Here is a 24,210-nt window from a genome sequence, read left to right on the forward strand (position 1 = left end):
TTTGTAGTCGTCGTAAACCAGCGATAGCATTAAAATCGTACCCAATATCTTAGTAACAACAATATCGACATGTCTTTTCACGCGGAAATTGTCGACTGCAAGATCTATATACACGGGTGCGATCTCGTACAAGAGTGGCTCGGGGCGGGCTGAGATGGGGAAAAAGGTAACCTCTTCTCTCTTCTGGGGATTGGCTTGAGAGTTACCATCACCGTCCCGTCCGGCTGTCGCACTCGGGTCAAGTTACTCTAAGCAAACAACTCCACATTCCCATTATGGCAAGTCAAGAGATGGCCGCTTGTGTTGGCAAGAAAAAGGATGATGATGTTGTCTCAAAAAAGAAACAAAATGCCAAGGCGGGATATATGGCCAAAAGCGAAATAGTTGTGTGGGGATATCGCTGATACCGGAGTACGTGTACCTTCGTGGGTTGTAAATGAGAATCACAATTGGACGTTGCTTGAGTAAGACAAGCTCTGATGAGATGCGGCTGGCAATCCATCGCGGCGGGAAAAGAGATCATATCGGGTATTAGGGATGAAGAATAGGTGGTACCTCATTCCCGTCGGATTTGGCCCCAAAAATCCTGTAGGATTTTGCCCCAAAAACTTTGTAAGATTGAGCCCCAAAAAACTCGGTAAGATTTAGCCCCAAAAACTCTGTATGATTTGGCCGCTAGACTGCACAATTCTCCCCTGTGACGAACTGGTTTGAAGCGTTACCTAGGTATATACGTTAGGTACGGCGGATGCTATCGACACTTGGCCCGGTGCCGAGCATTTGCCCAGCAACACCCTGGGCTTCTTGGCAGAGGCACGGTTCGGATCTGCCGACCTGGGCACAATGCTTAATCTTCCATACCGACAGCCATGGTGTCTTGCCAAGGCTCATCTATGTATTTAGGTCGTCTCTGCCGAACAGGGGTGGGCCCCACACATGTCGGTAACACACAACCTTATTCGCTCGCTCGGCTTTTCCCGTGTTCTGTCTGACTCATGTGGGCCCCACGAGGGTAATTGTCCGAGCTAGCAGCTAGCAGTCAGCCCTAGAAGTAATGGTGCGACTTGCAAGGTTGCGACTGGAGAAGCTGACAAACCTAATGCAGCCTCCAGGGCTTGCCTCGTGGATTACTCTACCTCCATCGCCGAAATGCAGGTACTTTACAAACCATATGTCATCAGCACATTATACTGCGGGTCGCTCAACATTGAATAACCTGATTAGGAAGATTTAAGAGAGAAAATATTGAGGGAAGTTCACAAATTAGAACTCGTAGATTACTGATTTAGCCGAATGTCCGTGGGGCGCGGAGGTACAGACACCGGAATACTATATCTGTGGATACATGTATTATCTAGTTCCAGAGCCAGCTCTTTCTTCATCGGGATACCACCTCCACAACCAAAGGGACACGGAAGGTCAAGGCTTCACATCAAGGTGAGCTCTTGAGGTAAGCCACCTGAAATTGGTCAGGGCGAAAGCATTGGTTCGCTCGATGGAGACCCTATCTGAAGCTGTCAGGTTTAAACATAAAACCTATCCATCATGGCATCTCAGCTCGTCTTGATCGTCAGTGCTTGCGGCTTCAGTCTTTTCCCCTCCATTCGACATTGTCTGGTCTAATACCTGTACCAAGTCTCACCAGGCCTAATCTTACCAAGTCTCTTTGTGCCTTTTGATTCGAGTCTAGCTACTTGAACATCTTTTATACTATTCAATTCCATTTACCAGACAAGTCAAGCAACATACACACCCTACCTATACCCCTATTGTATATCACCTCCGTCAAAATGTCTCCTTCACACAACGAGCCCATTGCCATTGTTGGAAGCGCCTGTCGATTCCCTGGGGATGTAACATCTCCTTCCAAGCTATGGGAACTGCTCAGGGAGCCCCGTGAGGTGGCCCGGCCCATCGACCGTTTTGCGGCCTCGAGCTTCTACCATCAAGATGGTCACTACCACGGCGCCAGCAACGTCCAAGATGCTTACCTCCTCTCTGAAGACCCTCGCTACTTCGATGCCCAGTTCTTCAGCATTCCCCCTGGTGAGGCCGACTCCATCGACCCCCAGCAGCGCACAGTCCTCGAGACTGTGTACGAAGCCGTCGAATCCTCTGGCCTGGTGCTCGAGGACCTGCGCGGCTCAGACACAGCCGTCTACGTCGGTGTCATGTGTGACGACTACGGCAACATTTGCTACGTCGACCAGGAGGCGGTCCCTACCTACGCTGCCACCGGTACAGCCCGTAGCATTCTGTCTAACCGTGTCTCTTTCACCTTCGACTGGCGGGGTCCGTCGATGACCATTGACACGGCCTGCTCGTCGTCCCTGGTCGCTATCCACCAGGCTGTTCAGGTTCTGCGCAGCAAAAACTCCAATGTCGCCGTGGCCGCCGGTGCCAATTTGATTTTCAGCCCGAGTATGTGCCTCCTAACGATCCACCTTGCTACAAGAATGCTTTAGAAACTTTGCTAATCTTCGGACTAAAGACATGTTCATCGCCGAGTCGAACCTTAACATGCTTTCCCCCACGGGCAAGTCCCAGATGTGGGACGCCAACGCCAACGGCTACGCCCGTGGTGAGGGTATCGCCGCCGTCATCATGAAGCGTCTCTCCGACGCAATCAGAGACGGTGACCACATTGAGTGCGTCATTCGCGAGACGGGCTGCAACCAGGACGGTCACACTCCCGGCATCACCATGCCCAGCCAGGAGGCTCAGACCAAGCTGATTCACGACACCTACCGTCGTGCCGGCTTGGACCTGAGCAAGCCCGAGGACCGTCCTCAGTACTTTGAGGCTCACGGCACTGGTACCAAGGCTGGTGACGGCGTCGAGTCCAAGGCCATCTACCACGCCTTCTTCCCCGAGGGTCAGACCACTGACGAGAGTCTGTGGGTTGGCTCCATTAAAACCGTGATCGGCCACACCGAGGGTACCGCCGGTGTCGCCGGTGTCATGAAGGCCTCCCTTGCCATCCAGAATAAGACCATCCCGCCAAACTTGCACCTCAAGACCCTCAACCCGGAGATTGTCCCGTACTACGGCAAGATGCAAATCGCCAAGACTGCCCAGGACTGGCCCGCGCTGCCCGCAGGCGCCGTTCGCCGTGCCTCCATCAACTCCTTCGGTTTCGGTGGCACCAACGCTCACGCCATTATTGAGGCGTACGAGCCCGAGGTCTCTCCCGTGCAGGCTGAGGCTGCGGCCAAGGCTGCTATCGCCTTGCCCCTCATCTTTTCCGCCACCTCGGAGAAGTCTCTCACCAGCCTCATGGCCAAGTACCTAGAGTACCTGACTGAGAACCCCGATGCCGACCTCACCAGTCTGGCCTTCACCCTGCACGACCGCCGTTCCACCTTTGCGTACCGCAGCCACATTGCTGGCCAGTCGATCGAGGAGATCTTGCCCAAGCTACAGAAGGCTGTTGAGGAGCAGCAGTCCGGCAACTCGGCCAGCATCGTCCGCGGTTCTTCGGCCAAGAAGCACCTTCTCGGTGTCTTCACCGGTCAGGGTGCCCAGTGGGCGACCATGGGTCGTGAGCTGATCCGCGCCTCCAAGCTAGCCCAGGACATCATTGGCAAGCTCGAGCAGTCCCTCGCCGAGCTCCCTGCCTCTGACCGCCCGTCCTGGTCTATCATGGAGCAGCTGATGGCTGACCCGGCCCAGTCTCGAATTGCTGAGGGTGAGCTGTCCCAGCCGCTGTGCACTGCCGTTCAGGTCGTCCTGGTCGAGGTGCTCAAGCTGGCTGGCATCACTTTCGATGCCGTCGTCGGCCACTCCAGTGGTGAGATTGGTGCCGCGTACGCCGCCGGATTCTTCAGCGCCACTGATGCTATCCGCATTGCCTTCTACCGTGGTCGCTACGCCTTCATGGCGAAGGGTCCTGAGGGCCAGAAAGGTGGTATGTTGGCTGTCGGTACCACTCTTGAGGATGCTCGCGAGCTTGTCGAGCTCCCCGCCTTTGAGGGTCGCGTCTCCGTCGCCGCATACAACTCCGATGCCAGCGTCACCCTCTCCGGTGACATTGACGTCATTGAGGAGGTCAAGGAGGTCTTGGACGACGAGCGCGTCTTCAACCGTCAGCTCAAGGTTGACACCGCGTACCACTCGCACCACATGATCCCCTGCTCCGCCAAGTACTATGAGGCTCTTGACAACTGCAAGGTTCAGATCCTCAAGCCCTCTGGTGAGACCAAGTGGTACTCGTCTGTGTACGACGGCAAGCTGATGGAGCCTTGCGAGGAGCTCAAGCACACTTACTGGGTCGACAACATGGTCAACATTGTCCTGTTTGCTACGGCCCTGGAGTCTGCTCTCAACAATACCGTACCTCAGCCCACCCAGGTCATTGAAGTCGGTCCCCACGCCGCCCTCAAGGGTCCTGCCTCCAACGTTATCGAGGAGGTGGTCAAGGCTGCGCTGCCTTACACCGGCACCCTTGCTCGTGGGCAGAACGACGTCAATGCCGTGGCCTCCACCCTCGGTTACCTGTGGGCTCAGTTTGGCCGCAGCTCCGCCAACTGGAAGGGTTACTCGCAGGTCTTCTCCTCGAGCATTCCTACCATTCTCCAGGAGCTGCCCAGCTACCCCTGGAACCACGACCGTCTGTTCTGGTACGAGGCTCGCAAGTCGCGTGTCAACCGCCTTCGTCAAGACCCCGCTCACGTCCTGCTCGGTACACGCACCGACTCCATCAACGAGCGCGAATACCGCTGGCGAAACTACATCAGCTCCAAGGAGATCCCCTGGCTCTCCGGCCACAGCATCCAGGGCCAGACCTTGTTCCCTGCTGCTGGTTTCCTCGTGATGGCTGTTGAGGCTGCTCGCGTCGTCGGCCGTGACCAGGCTATCCACGCCATTGAGCTGCAGGACTCCCAGATCCACCGCGCCCTGGCTGTCAACGAAGACAAGAGTATCGAGACCCTCTTCACCCTGTCCAATGTCACTTCTGTCCAAACGGGTGCAGACACCTCTACTGTCACTGCCAACTTCGCTTGCGATGCCTGCCTCCAGAAGGGTTCTGATGTCTTCACCTCCATCGCCAGCGGTAAGCTCATCATGAGCCTCGGCACTCCCTCTTCCTCGGCCCTGGTCGAGTACCCCAAGGAGGCTGGCCTCGGCATGCTGGACGTCAACTGCGAGGAGTTCTACGCCTACCTCGCCTCCATCGGCTACAACTACGCCGACCTCTTCAGGAGTATCACCTCCATGAGCCGATGCTGCGACTTGGCTCAGGGTGAGATCATAACCTCTACTGCCAGCCAGAGCAGCCCCATGGACGAGTTCCTGCTGCACCCGTCCACTCTTGACGTTGCCTTCCAGGCCATCTTTGCCGCCATCAGCTACCCTGGAGACGGTGCACTGTGGGCTCTGCACATCCCCACAACTATCCGCCGCGTTGTCATCAACCCTGTCATCTGTCCGATGAAAGGTGGTCTTGACCAGAAGGTCCGCTTCTCGGCTACCTCCAACCGCGCTGATGACGGTACCTTCTCCGGCAGCGTTGACATCTTCCCTGTCCACAGCAACCACTCGCTGTGCCAGGTTGAGGGAATGATGGTCAGCCCCGTGTCTCCCCCTACGGCCAAGGACGACCGCCACATGTTTGGCCACACCAGCCGCTGGCTCAGCACTCCTGACGCCGAGGCCGTGGCCAAGTCTGTCTCAATCACCACCGAGCAGGAGCAGGAGCATCAGCTTCTCGACCGTCTCGCGCTCCAGGAGCTCCGGAAGATGGTTGCCTCTGGTAACTCTGAGCACGCCCATCTGCGCACCTGGGCCCAGGGTGTCCTCAAGGTTGCTGGCACCGACGTCTCCACTGACCAGAATGACAGCTCTAGCGTCACTGTTGACGCGGCTTCCACTGCCGACCTTGCTGTCCTCAAGGCACTTGGCTCTGGCGAGTCCGGCTTGCTGAACAAGTTCTACGCCTCGGCGTTCGGTGCTGCTGAGGCTCGCAGCTCTTTGATCTCGCTGGTTCACCAGATCTCCCGCCGCTACCCTCACATGCGCGTCATGGAGCTCAGCGCCGGCAACGGTGCCGCTACTAAGCCTCTCCTGGAGACTCTCGGTGCCTTGTGCTCCGCCTACACCGTCACTGACTCGACAGACGAGCACTTCGCGGCCCTTAACAAGGAGCACGGTGATGATCTCTTCACCCAGACCCTGGACTTGGACCAGGACCTCGAGGAGCAGGGCTTCTCCGCCGCCAGCTTTGATCTTATCATTGCCCCCGCCGGCCTCCACAATGTGCAGGACCGTGCTCAGGCCATCCAGAAGCTGCGATGGCTTACCAGACCTGGTGGTTTCCTCTTTGTCCAGCAGATCACCAACGCCAGTGCTGCCCACGTCGGCCTGACCGTGGCCAGCTTGGCGTCGGAGACCGAGGTTCCCGAGCTGTCTGAATACGATGCTCTGCTTCAGGATGCTGGCTTCTCCGGGATTGACTCTGTCACTCCGGACTCTGTCAGCCCCTTCAGCGTCTTCGTGTCTCAGGCCGTCGACGCTCAAATAAACGCCATCCGTGCTCCTCTGACTGCCAGTAACAAGACCACCATTGACCAGATTCTCCTCATCGGTGGTCGCCGTTTCCAAACCTCTCGTCTGATCGACAACATCAAGAACATCCTCGCCCCGTACTGCGACAACATCACGTCGATCCAGAGCATGCGCGAGTTCAAGTCGTCCCTGCTGGCGTCTAGGCCTCTTGTGATTTCGCTCACTGAGCTCGACGAGCCCTTCTTCCAGGACCTGACCGACCAGAAGTACAAGGCCCTGCAGACTCTGTTCTTCCGCTCGCGTTACATTGTCTGGGCCACTCGCGGTGCCAACGGCGATAACCCTTACGCCAACGTCATGAAGGGTGTCGTCCGCTGCTTGCTGATCGAGATTCCTCACCTTCACTGCCAGATGTTCAACATCGAGGGCAAGGTCAAGATCAACCATCACGCCACCGTCCTGGCCGAGCAGCTGCTGCGCCTGCACATTGCCGACAGTTGGAAGGATAAGATCCCCGCGTACAGCGCTTTGTGGACTTCGGAGCGCGAGCTGATGCTTGCCGACGACAAGCTCCACATTACTCGCTACGACTCCGAGGCCGAGCTCAATGACCACTACAACGTCTTGCGCCGTCGTGTCGTGGCTGATGTCTCTACCGCTGACCGCGTGGTTGCCATCACCGCCGACAAGATGCTTCAGCAGTTCCGCCTCAACCCCCAGGCTCCCATTGGTGCCGAGGAGGCCAAGGCCTCCGTCAACGTCGAGAAGTCCTTGTCCACCGCCTTCAAGGTTGGCGACCTCGGCTACTTCTACCTCAGCATCGGTACCAACAAGGAGACTAGCGAGACTGTCCTCGCGCTGACTGACCAGCACCAGTCTCTTCTCACCGTTCCTGAGTCCCGCCTCCTGGCCGTCAATGTCGCTGCCAGTGAGCGTCGCACCCTGCTCGTTTCCGTCGGTGCCACGCTCCTTGCCTCGGCTCTCCTCGAGAAGTCCACTGCCAGCGACAGACTTGTCTTCCACGAGGCGCCCACCGTCCTGGCCGAGCTTCTCCGCGAGAAGGCCCGCAAGACCGGCGCCCAGGTCGTCTTCACTACCACCGACAAGGAAACCACTGGTCACTGGCAACACGTCCACGCTTACACTCCCGTTCGCGAGCTGAGCCGGCTGGTGCAGGCCAACACGAGCCTGTTTGTCAACTTCTCTCCCGCCACCGAGGGTAGCGAGGTTGTCAGCCGCCTCAAGGCCCAGCTACCGTTCCGCGCTCGCTGCCGCACTCTCTCAGACTACCTCCCTTCGCAGTCCGTCCTCTACTCGGACACGACCGAGGCTCAACTCGCCAAGGCCCTCAAGGATGCCCATGACAAGGCTGTCTCTGAGGCCTCGTCGGTTGCCTTTGACCAGGTTGCCAATGCGTTTGTGCAGCAGCTTGCCGTTGACCAGACTCTCAGTGAGCCCCTGACCACCATCGACTGGACTGACCCTACTCCTTTCCCTGCCAACTTGACCCTCGCCATGGACGAGGTGCGCTTCCGCTCTGACCGCACCTACTTCCTGGTCGGTATGACTGGCAGCTTGGGTTTGTCTACCTGCGAGTTCATGATGGAGCGCGGCGCCAGGCACTTTGCCCTGTCCTCCCGTCGCCCCAATATCGACCAGCGCTGGCTGGACAAGGTCGAGACCAACTTTGGCGCCTCAGTCAAGGCGTACCCGCTTAACATCACCAGTCGCAAGAGCCTGCAGGGCGTATACGAGGAGATATGTGCGACCCAGCCCCCGATCGCGGGTGTGGCCAACGCCGCCCTCATCATGCGCGATGGTCTCTTCATGGAGTCCAACGCGACCACCATGAACGAGGCTCTGGGCCCCAAGATCGACGGTACTATCTACCTGGACGAACTGTTTGCCAACGTCGATCTCGACTTTTTCATCCTCTTCTCCTCCCTGGTGTACATCACTGGCAACATTGGTCAGACCTCCTACGCTGCCGGCAACGGCTTCATGGTCAGCTTGGCCCACCAGCGTCGCCAGCGCGGCCAGTGCGCCAGTGTCATGAACCTGGGTGGTATCAACGGTATCGGCTACATCACCCGTACCGACCACAACATTCTCAACCGTCTCGACATCATGGGCTACGGTATCATGTCCGAGCTCGACTACAAGTACTTCTTTGCCGAGGCGGTCATGGCCGGTCCTCCCGACTCCGGCTGCGACCCCGAAGTCTCTGCTGGTCTCAAGTTCGTCAACCCCAAGACCGACAAGAACCCGCCCAAGTGGTGGGAGGACCCCAAGTTCAGCCACTACGTCATTGATAAGAGCGCTCGCGAGGGTGGTGACAAGGGCGCTGAGGGTGTCCTGTCCACAAAGGCCCAGCTGCAGGAGGCTGCCACCGACAAGGACGCCTACAACATCATCCTAACGGCTCTACAGGTCATGCTTCACAAGAAGCTCGACCTGCCGCCCTCGGAGAGCATCCTATCCGATGTAGCCATTGTTGAGATGGGTGTCGACTCTCTCGTCGCCGTCGACATGCGCTCTTGGTTCAGTAGCGAGTTTGATCACGACATCCCCATCATCAAGATTTTGGGTGGTGCCACTCTTGCTGACCTGGTCGAGGACACTGTTGCCAACCTGTCACCGTCCATTGCCCCCAACTTGGGCGGCGCCGCCGCTGCTGAGGAGGAGCCCAAGGTCGAGGTCGAGACACCTTCTGAGGATGCCACCCCTGCTGCCTCTGACGATGAGCCTATCTTTTCTGATGATGACAGCCCTGCCACCACCGACATTGATGATAGCTCCGTCACTGGAAAGCCTACCGCCGAAGAGAAGGCCGAGACTGACGCTGCCCCTGCTGCGCCAGCTGTCGTTCGTCCCGATTTTGTCCGTGTCGAGAAGATGACTCACGGCTGCTCTCGCTTCTGCTTCCTCCGCCAGTACCTCGAGGATGCCAGCTGCTTCAACATCATTGTCCGCACGCGTCTAACCGGTCAGGTTGACGTGGCTCGTGTCCAGGAGGCCGTCTACAAGGTCGGTGCCCGTCACGAGGCCCTGCGCACCGCCTACTACGTCGACGAGGAGGGCGAGCCCATGATGGGTGTCATGCGCGACTCCAAGCTCCGGCTCGAGGTCAGCAAGATTACCCACGAGAGCGAGGCTGAGAAGGCCCACAAGGAGGTGTCCAAGTACAACTTCGACATCGAGAACGGTGAGGTTATCCGCATGCAGCTGCTGACTGTTGGCCCCCGCGAGCACCACCTCATCTTCGCCGTCCACCACATTGCCATTGACGGCTTCTCCTTCAACCTCATGATCCGCGACATGAACATGTTCTACCAGGGCAAGCCCGTGCCCCGGATTGCCTTGCAGTTCACCGACCTGGCCATCCAGCAGCGCAAGGACATTGAGAGCGGTCGCCTGCAGGACGACATCATCTTCTGGAAGAATAAGTACACCACGCTGCCCGACCCTCTGCCTCTCTTCCCCTTCCCTGGCGTCAGTGCCCGTCTCCCACAGACCAAGTACGAGCACGAGGAGGTCGAGATGGTGCTCGACTCGGAGATTGCGCAGAAGATCCGCACCCTCTGCCGCCAGAACCGCTGCACCACGTTCCACTTCTTCCTCGCCACCTTCCGCCTCTTCCTCACCCGCTGGCTCGAGATTGACGACCTGTGCATTGGTATCGCCGATGCCAACCGCAAGGACATCAAGACCCTTGCCACCGTCGGTTTCCTGCTGAACCTGATCCCTCTCCGCTTCGGCGGCCTCACAGGCAAGGAGACCTTCTCCACCCTCCTCAACGCCGCCAAGCAGACCTCATACTCTGCCCTCAGCCACTCTGCCCCGCCCTTTGACCTGCTGCTGCAGGAGCTCGAGGTGCCTCGCTCCTCCTCCCACAGCCCCATGTTCCAGGCTTTCCTCGACTACCGTCAGCTCGCCCTGAAGACGCCTCCCATGCTCGAGTCCCAGACCGAGGGTGAGAGCAACTTCGGTGCTACCGCCTACGACGTCGTTCTCGACGTCACTGACGACGCTGCCTCGGACATCACCATCAAGTGGCAGACGCAGAAGTCGCTGTACAACGGCCGCCATACCCAGGCCATGATGGACAGCTACATGCACCTGCTGCACCACTGTGCCAAGGGTCCCGCCGGCTCCATCGCCTCCGCTCCCCTCTACCGGGACGAGCATGTCACGGCTGCCATTGAGGCTGGACGTGGTAAGTATTAGATGAACTGCCCCCTACTCCTACTACTACTGAACCCCGATTAACTGTATTGTCTTTCTGTCTGTGTAGGCCCCCAATTTGACAGCCAGTGGCCCGAAACCCTGTCCCTCAAGGTCGACCAAGTCTCTACCCAGTATCCCAACGATATTGCCCTGCGCGACGGCCTCGGCGACTCCATGACCTACAAAGCCATGGACCGCACCCTCGACCAGATCTCAGAGGAGCTCTTCCAGGCTGGCATCCAACCCGGTGACAAGGTCGGTGTGTTCCAGCAGCCCTCGGCCATGTGGATCTGCTCCTTGCTCGCCATCTGGCGCAGCGGTGCCGTCTACGTGCCTCTTGACCCCCGCAACGGCCTGCCCCGTCTCGCGGCCACTTGCGGTGTTGTCGAGCCCAACTCCGTGCTCTGCGACAGCTCCACTGCCGCCGATGTTGCCCAGCTCGCTCTCCCTGCCGGCGTCAGCACCATCAATGTTGACCAGGTCCGCAAGGCCAACAACTCTCCCGCTCGCCGTCCCAACTTGTCCAAGGGCGATTCGTCTGCCATCATCGTCTCCAGCAGTGGTTCGACCGGTGTCCCCAAGGGTATCGAGGTCCGCCACCTGAGCTTGCTCAACCTCTTCGAGGGTGACAGCCAGATCTGGAACCTCGGCCGCCCCAACACCGTTCAGCAGAGCGCCTACAGCTTCGACATCTCTCTTGACCAGATCTTCACCTCTCTCGTCAATGGTGGCAACCTCTACGTCGCTTCCCAGGCCCAGCGCTCCGACCCCCAGGCCATGGCTGAGCTCATCGCCAACAACCAGATCACCTACACCATGGCCACCCCGTCCGAGTATGCCAACTGGATCAACTACGCCGCTCCCACCCTGTCCAAGGCCACGAGCTGGCGCCGCGCCAACATTGGTGGTGAGGGCTGGAACGCCACCCTGCGTGACTCCTTTGCTACCCTCAACCTGCCCGACCTCAAGATCCAAAACTGCTACGGTCCCGCCGAGAACAGCGTCTGGTGCACTCGTCAGCCTATTGCCTACCCTGTCGAGTCTACTCTCATCCCTGCCGGTCCTGCTCTTCCCAACTACTCCTTCTACATCGTGGACAAGCAGCTCAATGTTGTTCCCACCGGAGTCCAGGGCGAGATCCTCATTGGTGGTGCCGGTACCGCCGTCGGCTACTACAAGCGCACCGACCTGACCAACGAGAAGTTCATCGAGGACAAGAACGCTTCCTCTGCTCACGTTGCCAAGGGCTGGAACCGCGCCTACCGCACCGGTGACAAGGGTTACCTCATGACCGATGGCACCCTCGTTGTCCTGGGCCGCATCACTGGCGACACCCAGATCAAGCTCCGCGGTTTCCGTATCGAGCTTGAGGACATTGAGGCCACCATTGTCCGCGCCTCCAACGGCGTTCTGTCTCGTGTTGTTGCCAATGTGCGCGGCGAGGGTCAACAGAGCTACCTGGTCGGCTTCGTCGAGTTTGCTGACGGCTACCAGGCCGACCAGCAAAAGACCTACCTCGCCCAGCTGCTCAACAAGGTGCCCCTGCCCCAGTACATGAAGCCCAACATGCTCACCGTCCTTGACCGCATCCCCCTGAACTCCCACGGAAAGGTCAACAGGCTGGCCATTGCCACCATCCCTGTCCAATCCCAAGTCGATGATGCCGAGATCTCTACCGAGGTCACCGACACTGAGAAGGCCATCTGGGAGCTGTGGCAGGAGATCCTTCCCCAGTCCATTATGGATGGTGTGGCCATCAACTTGAATCACGATTTCTTCCAGCTCGGAGGTAGCTCCTTGCTTACCGTCCGCCTCCAGTCTCGCATCCGCGAGGCTTTTGGCATCGTCGTTCCTCTCCCCAAGGTCATTGAATCCAGCAAGCTCTCTGATTTGGGTGCCCTCCTTGATGACCTCTTGGCCAACTCTGGCATCAACTGGGACCTCGAGACTGCCCTCACCGATGACATGCTCCAGATCTCTCCCGCTGACGCCTCCTCCACCACCCGCAAGAACACCCAGCCCCTGACTGTCATCCTCACCGGTGCCTCTGGTTTCATTGGTCGTCACATCTTGGAGCACCTCATCCAGGACCCCAAGATCGGCCGCGTCCACTGCATTGCCCACCGTCCCCTGTCTGATGAGCTGCCCCACCGCCAGAAGTTCAACGCCGTCGTCGCCTCCTCTTCCAAGATCTCCGTACACGAGGGTGATCTGAGCGCTCCTCGCCTCGGCCTGTCCGAGACCGAGTTCGCCGCTCTCGCCCAGCAGGCCGACATGATCATCCACAGTGGTGCCAACCGGTCCTTCTTCAGCACCTATGAACAAGTCCAGGCCATCAACGTCCAGTCCACCAAGGAGCTCGCTTCCATGTCTGCCGCTTCCCTGCGTGACCACCGCCGCGTCGTGCCCTTCCACTTCCTCTCTGGCACTGAGGCCGCCACCATCAAGCCTGCTTCGGACGGCTCCCAGGGCTACGTCGCCTCCAAGTGGGCCAGCGAGCGCTTCCTTGAGAAGTACGCCGATCAGCTGCGCCTCCCCGTCCACGTCCACCGCCAACTGCCTGTGCCCGAGGGTCGTGAGGCCCAGGGCGAGGAGCTCGACCAGATCCTCCAGGAGTTCGTCGACGTCGCCGCCAAGATGACCGAGCTGCCCAGCTCGACCACCTGGGGCGGTCACTACGACCTGATCCCCGCCGACCGTCTGTCGCGCGACATTGTCGACCACGCCTTCACGGCCCTGGCCTCGACTGACAACCAGATCTCCAGCGACAACGTCAAGCAGTACTCGCACCTGAGCTCCGTCCGTATGGACATTGCCAAGGTTGTCGAGAGGCTGGCCTCGCTGCCCGAGTACACCCAGAGCGACCGGCCCAAGATCGCGGCCCACGTCTGGGTCGGCAAGGCCAAGATTGCCGGCTTCCGCTACCAGTTCAGCACCATGAACATGGTCCTGCAGGATGCCGAGGGCAAGGGCCTCGCTACGTTGTCGCGGTAGAGTGTTGACCATTCTATCTGAAATGTTTGTTCTTGTATATAACTTCACTAATCACTCTCCCTGTTTTTTCCTATGCCCATAATCCTCATATTTGCGTTAGCTTTTGCTTTAGTGTTATAAATGACTTGGTACAATACTTTTCCTCTCTTCTGTAGTGATGCCTTAAAATGTAATGTTTTGTAAGTTCTACTTTGCTTTCAAGCACAATGCGTTTAATATGAGCTGAGAAGCTGGAGATCTCGAATCATATAATCCATGGTTTCACCTTTGTCCAACCCTTTGGCTGCGTGATGGCAAAGACTTTGAACATCAATTCCAATAAATTGTCTCCTAGTCTCGCTACAAAAACGTCTTGGTCATAGTGAGCATCGTTCATCATCTCAATTCTGTCTTTTTCGCAAGCAATGAAAGCTGCTCTTAGGTAAGAGTGGGTGTAAATCTATCTCGTCTTTTTCTGACAAAGTCAAGCCACTATGATTGTCGATGTTTGCATTGCACAGGATCCGGTTGATGTTTCCAGTGGTTGGAAACGTTTCACCTTAGGCCGTGATTTATTTATGTGGCAGGACATGTACAAACGCTTTACTGGCGTCATATGTTCTGAGCTGTCCCTTGTCTAGCTACTTGTGATTATTGAAACATACACGCTACTTTTGACAGACAGAAAACGCCCAGAGATATGTATTCCCAAGTATTCCAAAGTGAATTTGGCAAGGGACTCATGTAGGCAAAAATCGCTTCGTAAATTTATGTAACAACGGTATCGTCAAGACAAATGAAAAGGTCTATGTACGTTGCCTCAAGGCTGGGTTACTGTGCCATTTGATGTAGCCACCCAGTCGGACAATCGCCAATAAGTATACATCGGGTTTCTATATCTAACCCTGGTAGTCGTAGACGAGCTTGGCCTCAAGCCTCTCGCCGTCTTCCTTGTTGACCAGGACCCGCCTGGCGTAGTGGCGAGTGCCGTTGAGGACAATGAAGCCGCCGACCTGCTGGGTGACGACGCCCTTGGAGTCGAGGTGCTCGGTCTTGAATTGCATGACCTCCTCGGTGCCATCCTCCCAACCCTGGCGGAGGTAGTCGTCGTCGAGGTCGGCGAGCTTGCAGATGCGGGAGCGACCGCGGATGTTGCCGAAGAGGCCGTGGGTGAGCTCGACGGGCTTCCAGTTGAGGACACGCTTCTCCTGGGTGGCGGGGAGGCCGCCGCTGGGCTTGTTATCAATGTCGAACAGGATCTCGCCGTTCTCGTCCTTGCGCTGGTCGATGGTGAGAGTGACGTTGGCCATGGCAATGACCTTGCGGGTCAGCCAGTTGACTCCCTGGACCTTGAGGATATCGGCAGAGGACTCGGACAGGTTGTCGTTCTATAGGTATGGTCAGCATACAGGACTTGTGTGACGCAGATGTGGGAGAATTTGGTGTCTCTTACAACAGCCCAAGAGCCGTTAAGGTCGTGGATGGTCTTGGAAGCGGGAGCAGCCATTGTGTCGACGTGTGAGTGGTCTTGCGGTATGTGGTTAGGCAACAGTGGTGAAGATAGAATCGAGGTTTGGTGGGTTGATGAGTGTGAGTTGATTGATTGATTGATTGATTGATTGAGTGTCTTGTCTTTTCTCTGAGTTCATGAAGCTTCCAACACGTTGCTCATATATATTTCGTTGTTCATAGATGACACGCCTTGTTCTGTCGGGCACTTAGTACGACACATCCCACTTAGAGTATTCAGTTGCAGATGGAGTAGCATGCCGCTCGCTAGTGGGCGTCAGTCAGCCAATGCCCAACACCACTGGCGTAATGAATCCCCGTTTGCCGCGTCGGGCATAGAAAGCCGGCCCATTGGGGGCCCTATGTCGTTGGGGATCGACAGGGACCAAGATAATCCGCCAAAAAAGGTGTACAGGTAGGGCAGGCTGCAACTATGCAGTAATGGTGGATGCCTGTTCGTGTGTCAAGTTAAAGCCGCAGTGCCAAGAGTTGCCTCAATTAGGGGCAATTCCCGGGGGCCGGGGTTGCCCCGACCCTATCCCAAAGGGGTATGCACGATGTTCGGTTTACGGCACCAGATGCACTGCCAGTGGACACTACGGCGTTTTGTCAATCTTAGAATCACAATTCGAAGGGATCATTTCTTTTTGTCTTCTTTCTCACTTCTGATTTTCCATCTCTTGGCTATCATCAACAACTCTCTTAATCTCTATTTCGTCTTTGCACTCCCGCGAGACTAAATCTATTTCTTCTCCACTTCGCATCGCTAGCAGCAGTTGTATCCACTAAGATTGGGGTCCACTGTAAGCCATTCCCAGAATCCTGGATGCGCTACGGGACGCATTTACAATCTGACGCCAAGGTCAACTGAGTACTGACTGGTGTGTCGCGATTCTCCAGTGGGAATCAGCTCCAACATCATGTACGCGCAGTCCGAGAAGCTGCCCATGCATGGGCAGGACCGTGCGCACTCACAATCACAATACGACAGACCTAGCTACCCGCCTCGATACGATGAAGCCCAGTACGGCCACCCTCAACCTGGAGCTCCTCAGTACGGGGCTCCTCCAATGGGACAACCTCAGTACGGACAGTCTCAGTATGGACCTCCCCCAACAGGACAACCTCATTATGGACAGCCACAATATGGCCAACCTCAGTACGGCCAGGCTCAAAATGGACAAACACCTTACGGACAGCTTCAGCCCGGTCCCAATCCCATGTTTGGAGGGCAACCAACCCCAGACCCCAGGTACGACTCACAAGCTGGGATGGCCACCATGGGAGGGCCACTACCTCTGCCCATCGTGATCCCGCAGCAGCGCCCAGGGTCTCAGGAGCGAGGCTTCATGGCCGCCTATTCGCCATCTCTGGAGTCGTGCGGCATCGACCAAAAGTCGTTCCTGCGCTTCATCGATGAGGCTAACACGGCCTTGCAGGGCAACAAGTACCTCGCCGGCGTGCAAGTCGTCTCTCTTGGTGTGGGCTTCACTCCCGAAGCCATCGTCATGGGCGTCGCCGTGGCGGTGCAAGCGGGCGCCTATGTGGCCAACAAGGGCTACGTCAGAGGAAAGTAAGTACAACAAGACGATTCTCCTCTCAAGCCACGATGCTGATCATCCCCCTCGCTTAGGACCAACAACATCATGGACAAGTACAACCGCGAACTTTTCGCGCCTAACGGTCTATTCTGCATGATTATGAAATATGAGCCTGAGCTCAAGGAGCCCAAGAATCCCAACCGTCTCAAGCAGCTTGCCTCACTGGCTGTCAACGGATCGAGCAATGGCGGCAGCAGTGCATGGATGCGCAGCCACGTTTCCGGCGAGGCGCAGGGACCTGGCGGTCTGCCTACGGCCGTCGCACCGCTTATCTACATGGAAAACCACCGCCAACACAAGCAGTACCTGTCCGATTCTCCGCCTGAGTCACCAGGCTTCAAGAGTGGTGACGTGCCCGCCGAAGGCAAGACTTCGACCAAGGACAAGGCCAAGAAGGCCTTTGACAACTTCAGCGACTACCTCGACCGTCGTGCTCGCGCAAAGTACACCGCCGAGAACGGCAACGATGTGCTGAGCGGGCCGGCTGGTCGTGGCTTTAGCAACCGGTACCTTGACCCCAATCATCCGGCCGTCAACGGAGGTCTCATCGGTGTGCTTTCCGGCGGCGTGTTGAGTCCTACCCCGGAGCAGCGTGCCCAGAAGCAGGCCAGCAGAATTGATAGCGAGGAGAAGAGAGTCCTTGACGAGTACAACGACCGGAGGGAGCGCATCTTGAACGACCGACGCAGCCAATCCGAGACAGATCGGGAGTTGAGGCGGTTGGAGAAGGACTACGAGCCTCGGCTGGAGCAGTTCCGCAAGAAGAGAAGGGCGCTGGAAGGTGGTAAAAGATCCATCAAAAGCGTAAGTCTAACTCATGTTTTATCCTTCCTGCTGACTTGGTGGTGGTGTTGTTTTTTTGACTGACCTTGACCTTTTGCAGAACATTTTGTACCTGACGGTTGTCAACCTTCCTTCAGACGCCACTCTTGCTGCCGCTTCGTCAACGCTGGAGCAGGAATACGGTCACAGTGTCACGACAGAGACGATTCAACCTCCACCGTACTAAACTTTCATTCATTATATATTTACATGTCTTTCTAGCAGTTTACATAGAATAGCGGATGTTATGCGGAGGATTTCTTGATTTTTTGCGAGTGATCTTGTGCCATAGACTAAATACCCAAATCAGACAGAAATGGAGCCTCAATGCCACGTAAAGGTTATGGTCTCTACTGCTGTAGTCTGTCTGCTCTTGGTGATGCAAAACAACTCTAATTACTCGTGTTAGACCTGGATTTTGAGGTTGGTATCGAGAGGTATGTGTTATCACTCGACGTTTTCATTCGCTCTATATAAGCGGTTTTCAGTATATACATACAGAGCAACCATAAATTGCATCATTAGCACTGACAACGCTGTTGGGGATGATGATTAAAACGCCCAGATAATCTATCCATTCCAGAGTACCCGCCATACACTCTGTACTGACTAAATATTACAAATTGGCAGCAGATCAAAAAAAAAAATATAACTTCAAAAGCTGAAAAGGGAATGTCGTATACTTGTCGAGGAGAGAATCTCGCTCTTTTCTTACCGGCTAGCCTCGTGGAGGCGGACCGTGACCGTGTCGCCGGGAGCGCTCACCAGGGTCAAGCCCCACCTAATCCTCTGATCGGCGTTGACGTCCTCGAGTCCGTCGAAGCGCTGAAGCATACGGACGAGGACGTAGCCAGCCTCGGTGAGGGCGAACTGCTGGCCAATGCAGATGCGCGGCCCACCGTTGAAGGGGAGGTACTCCCAGCCGGAGCGGCGGGCCTCCCAGCGCTCGGGCTTGAAATCACCCGCGTCCTTGCCCCAGACGTCCTCGCGGCGGTGCAGCATGTGCACGTTGTACAGGACAGCCTGGCCCTTCTTGATGTACACGGGGCTCTGGCCGTCGGGGCCGCCGCCACGGGGCAGGCTGGTGTCCTTGGTGGCGTAGCGGGCGTTGGTGGGCAGGGGCGGGAACAGGCGAAGGGTCTCGCTCATGACCTGCTGCAGGTACGTGCAGGCCTTGAGGGTGGCAAAGGTGATGTTTTGGGGGTTCTCGTAGGTGCCGAAGTCGGCGATGATGGCCTCGCGCAGCTTGCGGAAGACCTCTGGGTGGCGGGAGAGCAGCAGGGTGGCCCAGCTCAGCAGCGCGGCGGTGGTATCGCGGCCGGCGAGCAGGACGTTGAGCAGCTGGGAGCGCAGCTCGATCGGGTCCTTGGTGGTCTCGGCCATGGCGTAGACAAAGATGTAATGCTCCGACGCGCCCTCCTCGGGGTGCTTCTTCTTCTTGTGGTCGTCCAGGGCCTTGGCGATGCACTCGTCGACGAAGCGGTGGACCTCCTGGCAGCAGTTTCGGAATTCCTTGCAGTCGTACATGAACTTCATGCGAGGCAGACGTAGGCGCTGTGCCATGTACCACTGGGCGCGGTCAAAGTTCTTGCCAAAGTCGGACACCTTGGCGCCACTGGCCATGCGGTCCTCAGCGTCGCCCGTGGCGGCCAGCTGGGAGTAGCAGCTCTCGCCGAAGAGCAGCTCGGTCGCGGAGTCGAGGGTCAGGCGGAAGTAGATGCTCTGGATGTTGACCTCGGTCCAGCCGTTGCTTCCGGCGGCGGGTATGGCACGCATGGCGTTTTGGACGTGGTGTTCTTCGAGACGTAGGTCGCTGATCTGTTCACGGGTGAACTGGGGCCGGAGCATCGTGCGCGAGTGCGACCACTCGGCGCCGTCGTTGATGAACTGCACATTGATTGTCAGCTTGGGCGAGATCTACATGCACGCAAAAGCACGAGGAAAGATTAGAACATACAATTCCCTTGCCCAACAACGGGCCCATGCATCCCAGTCTCTCACCACCAACGCAAAAGTCCTTGAATTGCTTGGCCAACATGGCCTGGAGGTTCTCGGGGTCAAAGGTGAGCAAATTCTCTCCCAGACCTCTCTTGAGACGGAAGGTCGAAACATAGCGTCCGGCATTTTTGCGCATGATGTTAGTACGGCTCTCGAGCAGCTCTGGTACCAACTTGTCCTTGTCTGCCTGGATGATCTCCAGAATATCGCCGATAGCGAGGGGGTCCTTGGACGGTGCCATGGGCGCTGGCTGGCAGCCCAGGCGCTTGGCATTTTGACTGTGTCTCCATTTCTCGCTCACGATGCGCGTGATGAAAGCAAGGCCGACGAGGACCAGGAGGAGTGTTTTAATTCCCATGGTGGTCGAAGTATTTGGGATTAGAAGGGTAGGCGTTATGGTCTGAACGAACGTATGCCTGTGTCAAACAGTCATCCGGGCATCCAATGTCAACAACAAGTCACTTCCGACAGCAGCGCCCATACATAGATATATCCCTTTTCCGTTTCATGCTTCATAGTCACTTAGTTTGGTCATTCTTAGTGAATCCCGCAGGAGTCGATATTCCACCCGGCACTCCTTAGTCAGCAGTGCTTATGCTGTACGGATCTACTGTGTTAGATCCTTCAGGAGGCGTAGCAGATCGGAGTGGAGTTCCGGCATATATTACCCAATTGGGAAAACGTTGGTAGCTAGGTAACGCTTGGATCCCACAAGCTTTTCGCCTTGCGCAGCCCGACACAAACAGGGCTGCCTTGCCTGTCCTTCATGTTTCTCGTTCGTTTGCTAGTACTGATGAGGCTCATTGCAGTAATTCGGACACCTTTCATCAGCGACATTCAATCATGCCACCGACACGCATGACCGCGTCGTACGATGCTACTTATACAACTTTCCAAACACGTGCATTTCCCGCCTTCTGCTTACTACACTAAATGGACCCATTACTGAACCGTACAGTGCGCAATGCCCTTGGGGGGCTTAGACGGCTTCGGGAAATCGCCACAATATGTCTGCTAATGCTCGATAAGTGATTGGGCAACGTTAAGCCATCCCAACCAAGCAATCGCGGAGAACGGCCTGGATAATTAGTAGTAGCACATGGCGATGAGCTTTCAATGACATGATAGTTGACATTGTGGCTTCCCATATTCTCCACTTCAACCTTTTCCGCAATCGATTTCCACTCGAACTGGCCGAGTCCGTTCATCGATCTCGCATGATACACCCTCATGAGTCCGATTGTCGAATGATTGTGGATTGAGTTTCCCAACTCCACGATCGCCGATCGTGAGACACGTGCTTGCGACAGGTCGTCCCATTCTAGACCTCGCCAAACGCAGGTTTGGGTTGGGTTCTCAATTTCTTTACCCGCCCCTGGGTTTTTGGTGGGTACCTACGTAGGTACCCGCGGGTTGCCCAAAATACCCCAAAATATGCATACAATATAAATCGTGGATAAGCCTGATTAGTCACCTGGCGTACTTTTGGTAATTATTCCTGTCACGCTTTTGGGTGTTACATTGAAGCAATATACGCTGTCGACCTGGAAATATATATCTTCTACGTGAAGATCATCACCTTCGTAACGCTACTTCTGCATCTCAAGGGAGTAGAGGCCACATCGATGAATTAGATCGGCGGTTTGCGCCTTGTCTGTGTCCTCCCTAACTCTATTCCCGACCATATAGTATGTATATGGGCTTTGGGTGATCTGATTGGCTCTTAGAAAGGGGGGGCGGGCTTAGGTATACATTATGGGGGCCAGATATACCTGAGCTCCCGGGGCCCAATTGATCTGAAAATCTGTCTACTTCTATTCTATGGTATATGAGGGTGTATTCCAAATTTGGAGTCGATAGCTGGTCGGGAAGGGGGTTAAAGGTTAAGTTGAAATGTCGACTTTTCTTTTGTTGGGGTGCGATTGGCGGATTTTGATACAGACCCTAATACCGATCCGTATTGGTCTTATCTTAGTGGCCTTACCTATTAATCGGAATATAGTATGATACTAAGAAAAATACTAAGAGATATTAAAACATATAATTATATAGATTAAGATGAGGGCTAAAGAATATGTTATCTAGAATTTTAATAGATAGCGTAGTGGTTGAGATATTAACGGTTTTATCTAAAAGAAAACTGTTACTACTATCAGTCTTCGTATATAACTAGCCTTACCGCCAAGCAACTTCAAGTTAGAAGTGGTTAGGCATATTATACTCCGTAAATGATAATTTTTTGTTTATATCATCAGCTTTAAATGATGAGTCAACAGATTCCCTATGCATCACGGAATCCCGAGTTCTCATTAAACACGGACCGCTGATTTGAAAGTGATTACTGATCAGCTTCATAACTAGGTAAGCTAGTTATCTTAGGCCGGTACTAAGAGCACTAGGTTTAGTAGATCGACATTCGACAACACACAGTGGGCGAAATTCGCCATCTTCTGTCTATTGTGGATTAACAGTTCATTTTTTTTTACTATTTCTCGTGAAAAGCTCTAATTTATCAAGTACTAGGAATGCGAGATTGGTTTCTAGCCGGAAGAAAAGTGAGTGGGGTGCCAAACTGCGCCCATTCCATAGTTATATATGGCAATTGAACAGTATAACAGTGTTCGACTCTACACACAAATAGAGGAGATTATAAGAAGCACAATGTAATGATATTGTGTTATGTTTGTTGTATGAAGTATGAATACTGGAGGGAAGGAGATAATCGAACAAATAGTGATATCAGTAACGTAGGAGCGAGTTCTGGATGGCGGAATTCGGCTCGAAGGGCATTTTCAAAACATGAAGCAAGCATAGCTCAGCCACAGCTCTTTGCGAACATGGCTTTCGGATGTAACGTTCCTGGTACATTGTAATGAAAGACTGAAAATTGAAGTCGTTTTCAATGAGCTCCATGCGATTAGCGACCTCGATACATAGGTTTCGAGCGTCGCTTGGATAATACTCGCTAGCCATCGGAGCCATCGTGGTTAAAACCCGAGGGACAAAAGCTTTCATCATAACAGCCAGGTATTCTCTGTCGTCAGTAGTGCAGGGGCGGAGGTCGTCCCTTCCGAGGACCAGAGTGGCCGGTCAGGTCTATCAAGAGTATTTAAGGACAAAGACTTACACAAAAAGAAACGTTTCTAGTGTTTGTAGTCCGATCCCCATTTGATGACTGCTTACTAGTATCAGTAACCATCGTGCAGAGTGTGTGACAAAACCTACCTAGGGACCTCAGCTACAACCAGAGAAGGCACCGAGACATTCTTCAATAGCTTTTCGACAAGTTGCTTTGCTGGAAGAGTGCTCCCGTTTTGACCATCTATGCTATCATATATTCCATTGTTGAAGTGGTGTCGGGATGGACTATCTTCGAAATTCTCGCCAAATAAGCTTATTCATTAGAACATCTTCCAGGGTTAAGAGAAGCAGGCAAACATAGCTTACATTTGACCTTCCCCGTTAAACACCACAATTTTGGCGTCCACAGACATGTGAGATGGAATAGGTATGCCTCCATGGTTTCCGTGGAAGAAAAAATAACGTAAAGAGCCTTGTCCGTATTGTGAGTCCACCATGATGCCGTGTGATGCGAGTTCCAAGAACCGTTTCGAAGAATTGTGTCAAAGCCAAAAGGAGACATGTGTGACTGAGTTCCGACGATCCCAACCATTTCTGGGACTACAACGTACTGAGACATGACGTCGATTAGATAGTCACTATTGGAATTCTCTACGTCATATATGCTATATTTAAACGGCTAATTTTGTGGTATATTGAAGCATCGGAGCCGGACTTGTAAACTGAAATGCCGTATATATTGATGAAAACAGATTAGTGAACGTGCACCTTAAAGTGACACCAATTCATAGATATACTGGAATTCACCAGCAGGAAATTTCAGAAAGTTAAACTTCAAAAACCGAATATACACACAGCCTCCAATAATCACAAGTATATGTAATGAAACTTGGAGACTCAAATTGCTCCATGCGGACTGTATATGGTACATACACACGCACCGGATAATTCCTGTCACTTGAGACCATTCTCCTTCTATTTTAATGATCAGCTCTTGCCTGTTTTTGACCACCGAGTAAAAGTGAGCAACCTCCAGAGTACCACTAGCTTGACCAGTGATCATAATTTGAGGGCCCTGATTTACTCACTGAGCATGAGATAAGTGTAGGTACATACCTAGGTATCTAGGGAGAGCGGTCTGGAGAAGGTAACCTTCACTACATGTATTAATAAAGGTAATGTCAGGACCTCAGCCCCAGTCCGCGTGATTGATGCAATATACAGTGCCCTCGAACTATGTCCTTGATTGATCTCGCCCATGTGGAATTTTCATATATTGACGTATATAAGCTAAGTACAAGAGATGGACTAGAGAGTTGAGATATGTCCCCTAAGAAGTACTCGACAAGATCGTTCACTGCGCGACCTGCAGGACTCCACGACCGGCCAGCTGGCCAGCCTCCAACTTCTTAATAAACACATCTAAATCCTCCAACTTTCCCTTTGATAAGATTGGCTACTTCAATTTAGCGGAAATTATTGTGGGGCAGGGGGG

At 54.8% G+C, this 24,210-nt stretch overlaps 4 protein-coding genes across 4 annotated transcripts; 2 read left to right on the plus strand and 2 right to left on the minus strand.

The window, feature by feature from the left end:
• Positions 1–1,790: 1,790 nt before the first annotated feature.
• Positions 1,791–13,725, plus strand: PEX2_055800 (Male sterility, NAD-binding; the record flags this gene model as incomplete). Its single annotated transcript, XM_016742854.1, has 3 exons — positions 1,791–2,421; positions 2,492–10,720; positions 10,799–13,725. 3 exons carry the CDS (start codon positions 1,791–1,793, stop codon positions 13,723–13,725), a joined length of 11,787 nt encoding a protein of 3,928 aa, XP_016593454.1.
• An 878-nt stretch (positions 13,726–14,603) lies between these two features.
• PEX2_055810 (Calycin) lies at positions 14,604–15,211 on the minus strand (the record flags this gene model as incomplete). The annotated part of the gene is made up of 2 exons (XM_016742855.1): positions 14,604–15,092; positions 15,158–15,211. The coding sequence occupies 2 exons, from the start codon at positions 15,209–15,211 to the stop codon at positions 14,604–14,606; spliced, it is 543 nt and encodes a 180-aa protein (XP_016593455.1).
• A 922-nt stretch (positions 15,212–16,133) lies between these two features.
• On the plus strand, positions 16,134–17,823 carry PEX2_055820 (uncharacterized protein; the record flags this gene model as incomplete). Its single annotated transcript, XM_016742856.1, has 3 exons — positions 16,134–16,786; positions 16,847–17,618; positions 17,698–17,823. The coding sequence occupies 3 exons, from the start codon at positions 16,134–16,136 to the stop codon at positions 17,821–17,823; spliced, it is 1,551 nt and encodes a 516-aa protein (XP_016593456.1).
• Positions 17,824–18,347: 524 nt separating this feature from the next.
• Positions 18,348–19,992, minus strand: PEX2_055830 (cytochrome P450; the record flags this gene model as incomplete). Its single annotated transcript, XM_016742857.1, has 2 exons — positions 18,348–19,523; positions 19,594–19,992. The coding sequence occupies 2 exons, from the start codon at positions 19,990–19,992 to the stop codon at positions 18,348–18,350; spliced, it is 1,575 nt and encodes a 524-aa protein (XP_016593457.1).
• Positions 19,993–24,210: the final 4,218 nt, after the last annotated feature.

Source organism: Penicillium expansum (assembly GCF_000769745.1).
Source record: "Penicillium expansum strain MD-8 chromosome Unknown contig186, whole genome shotgun sequence".
NCBI lineage: Eukaryota > Fungi > Ascomycota > Eurotiomycetes > Eurotiales > Aspergillaceae > Penicillium > Penicillium expansum.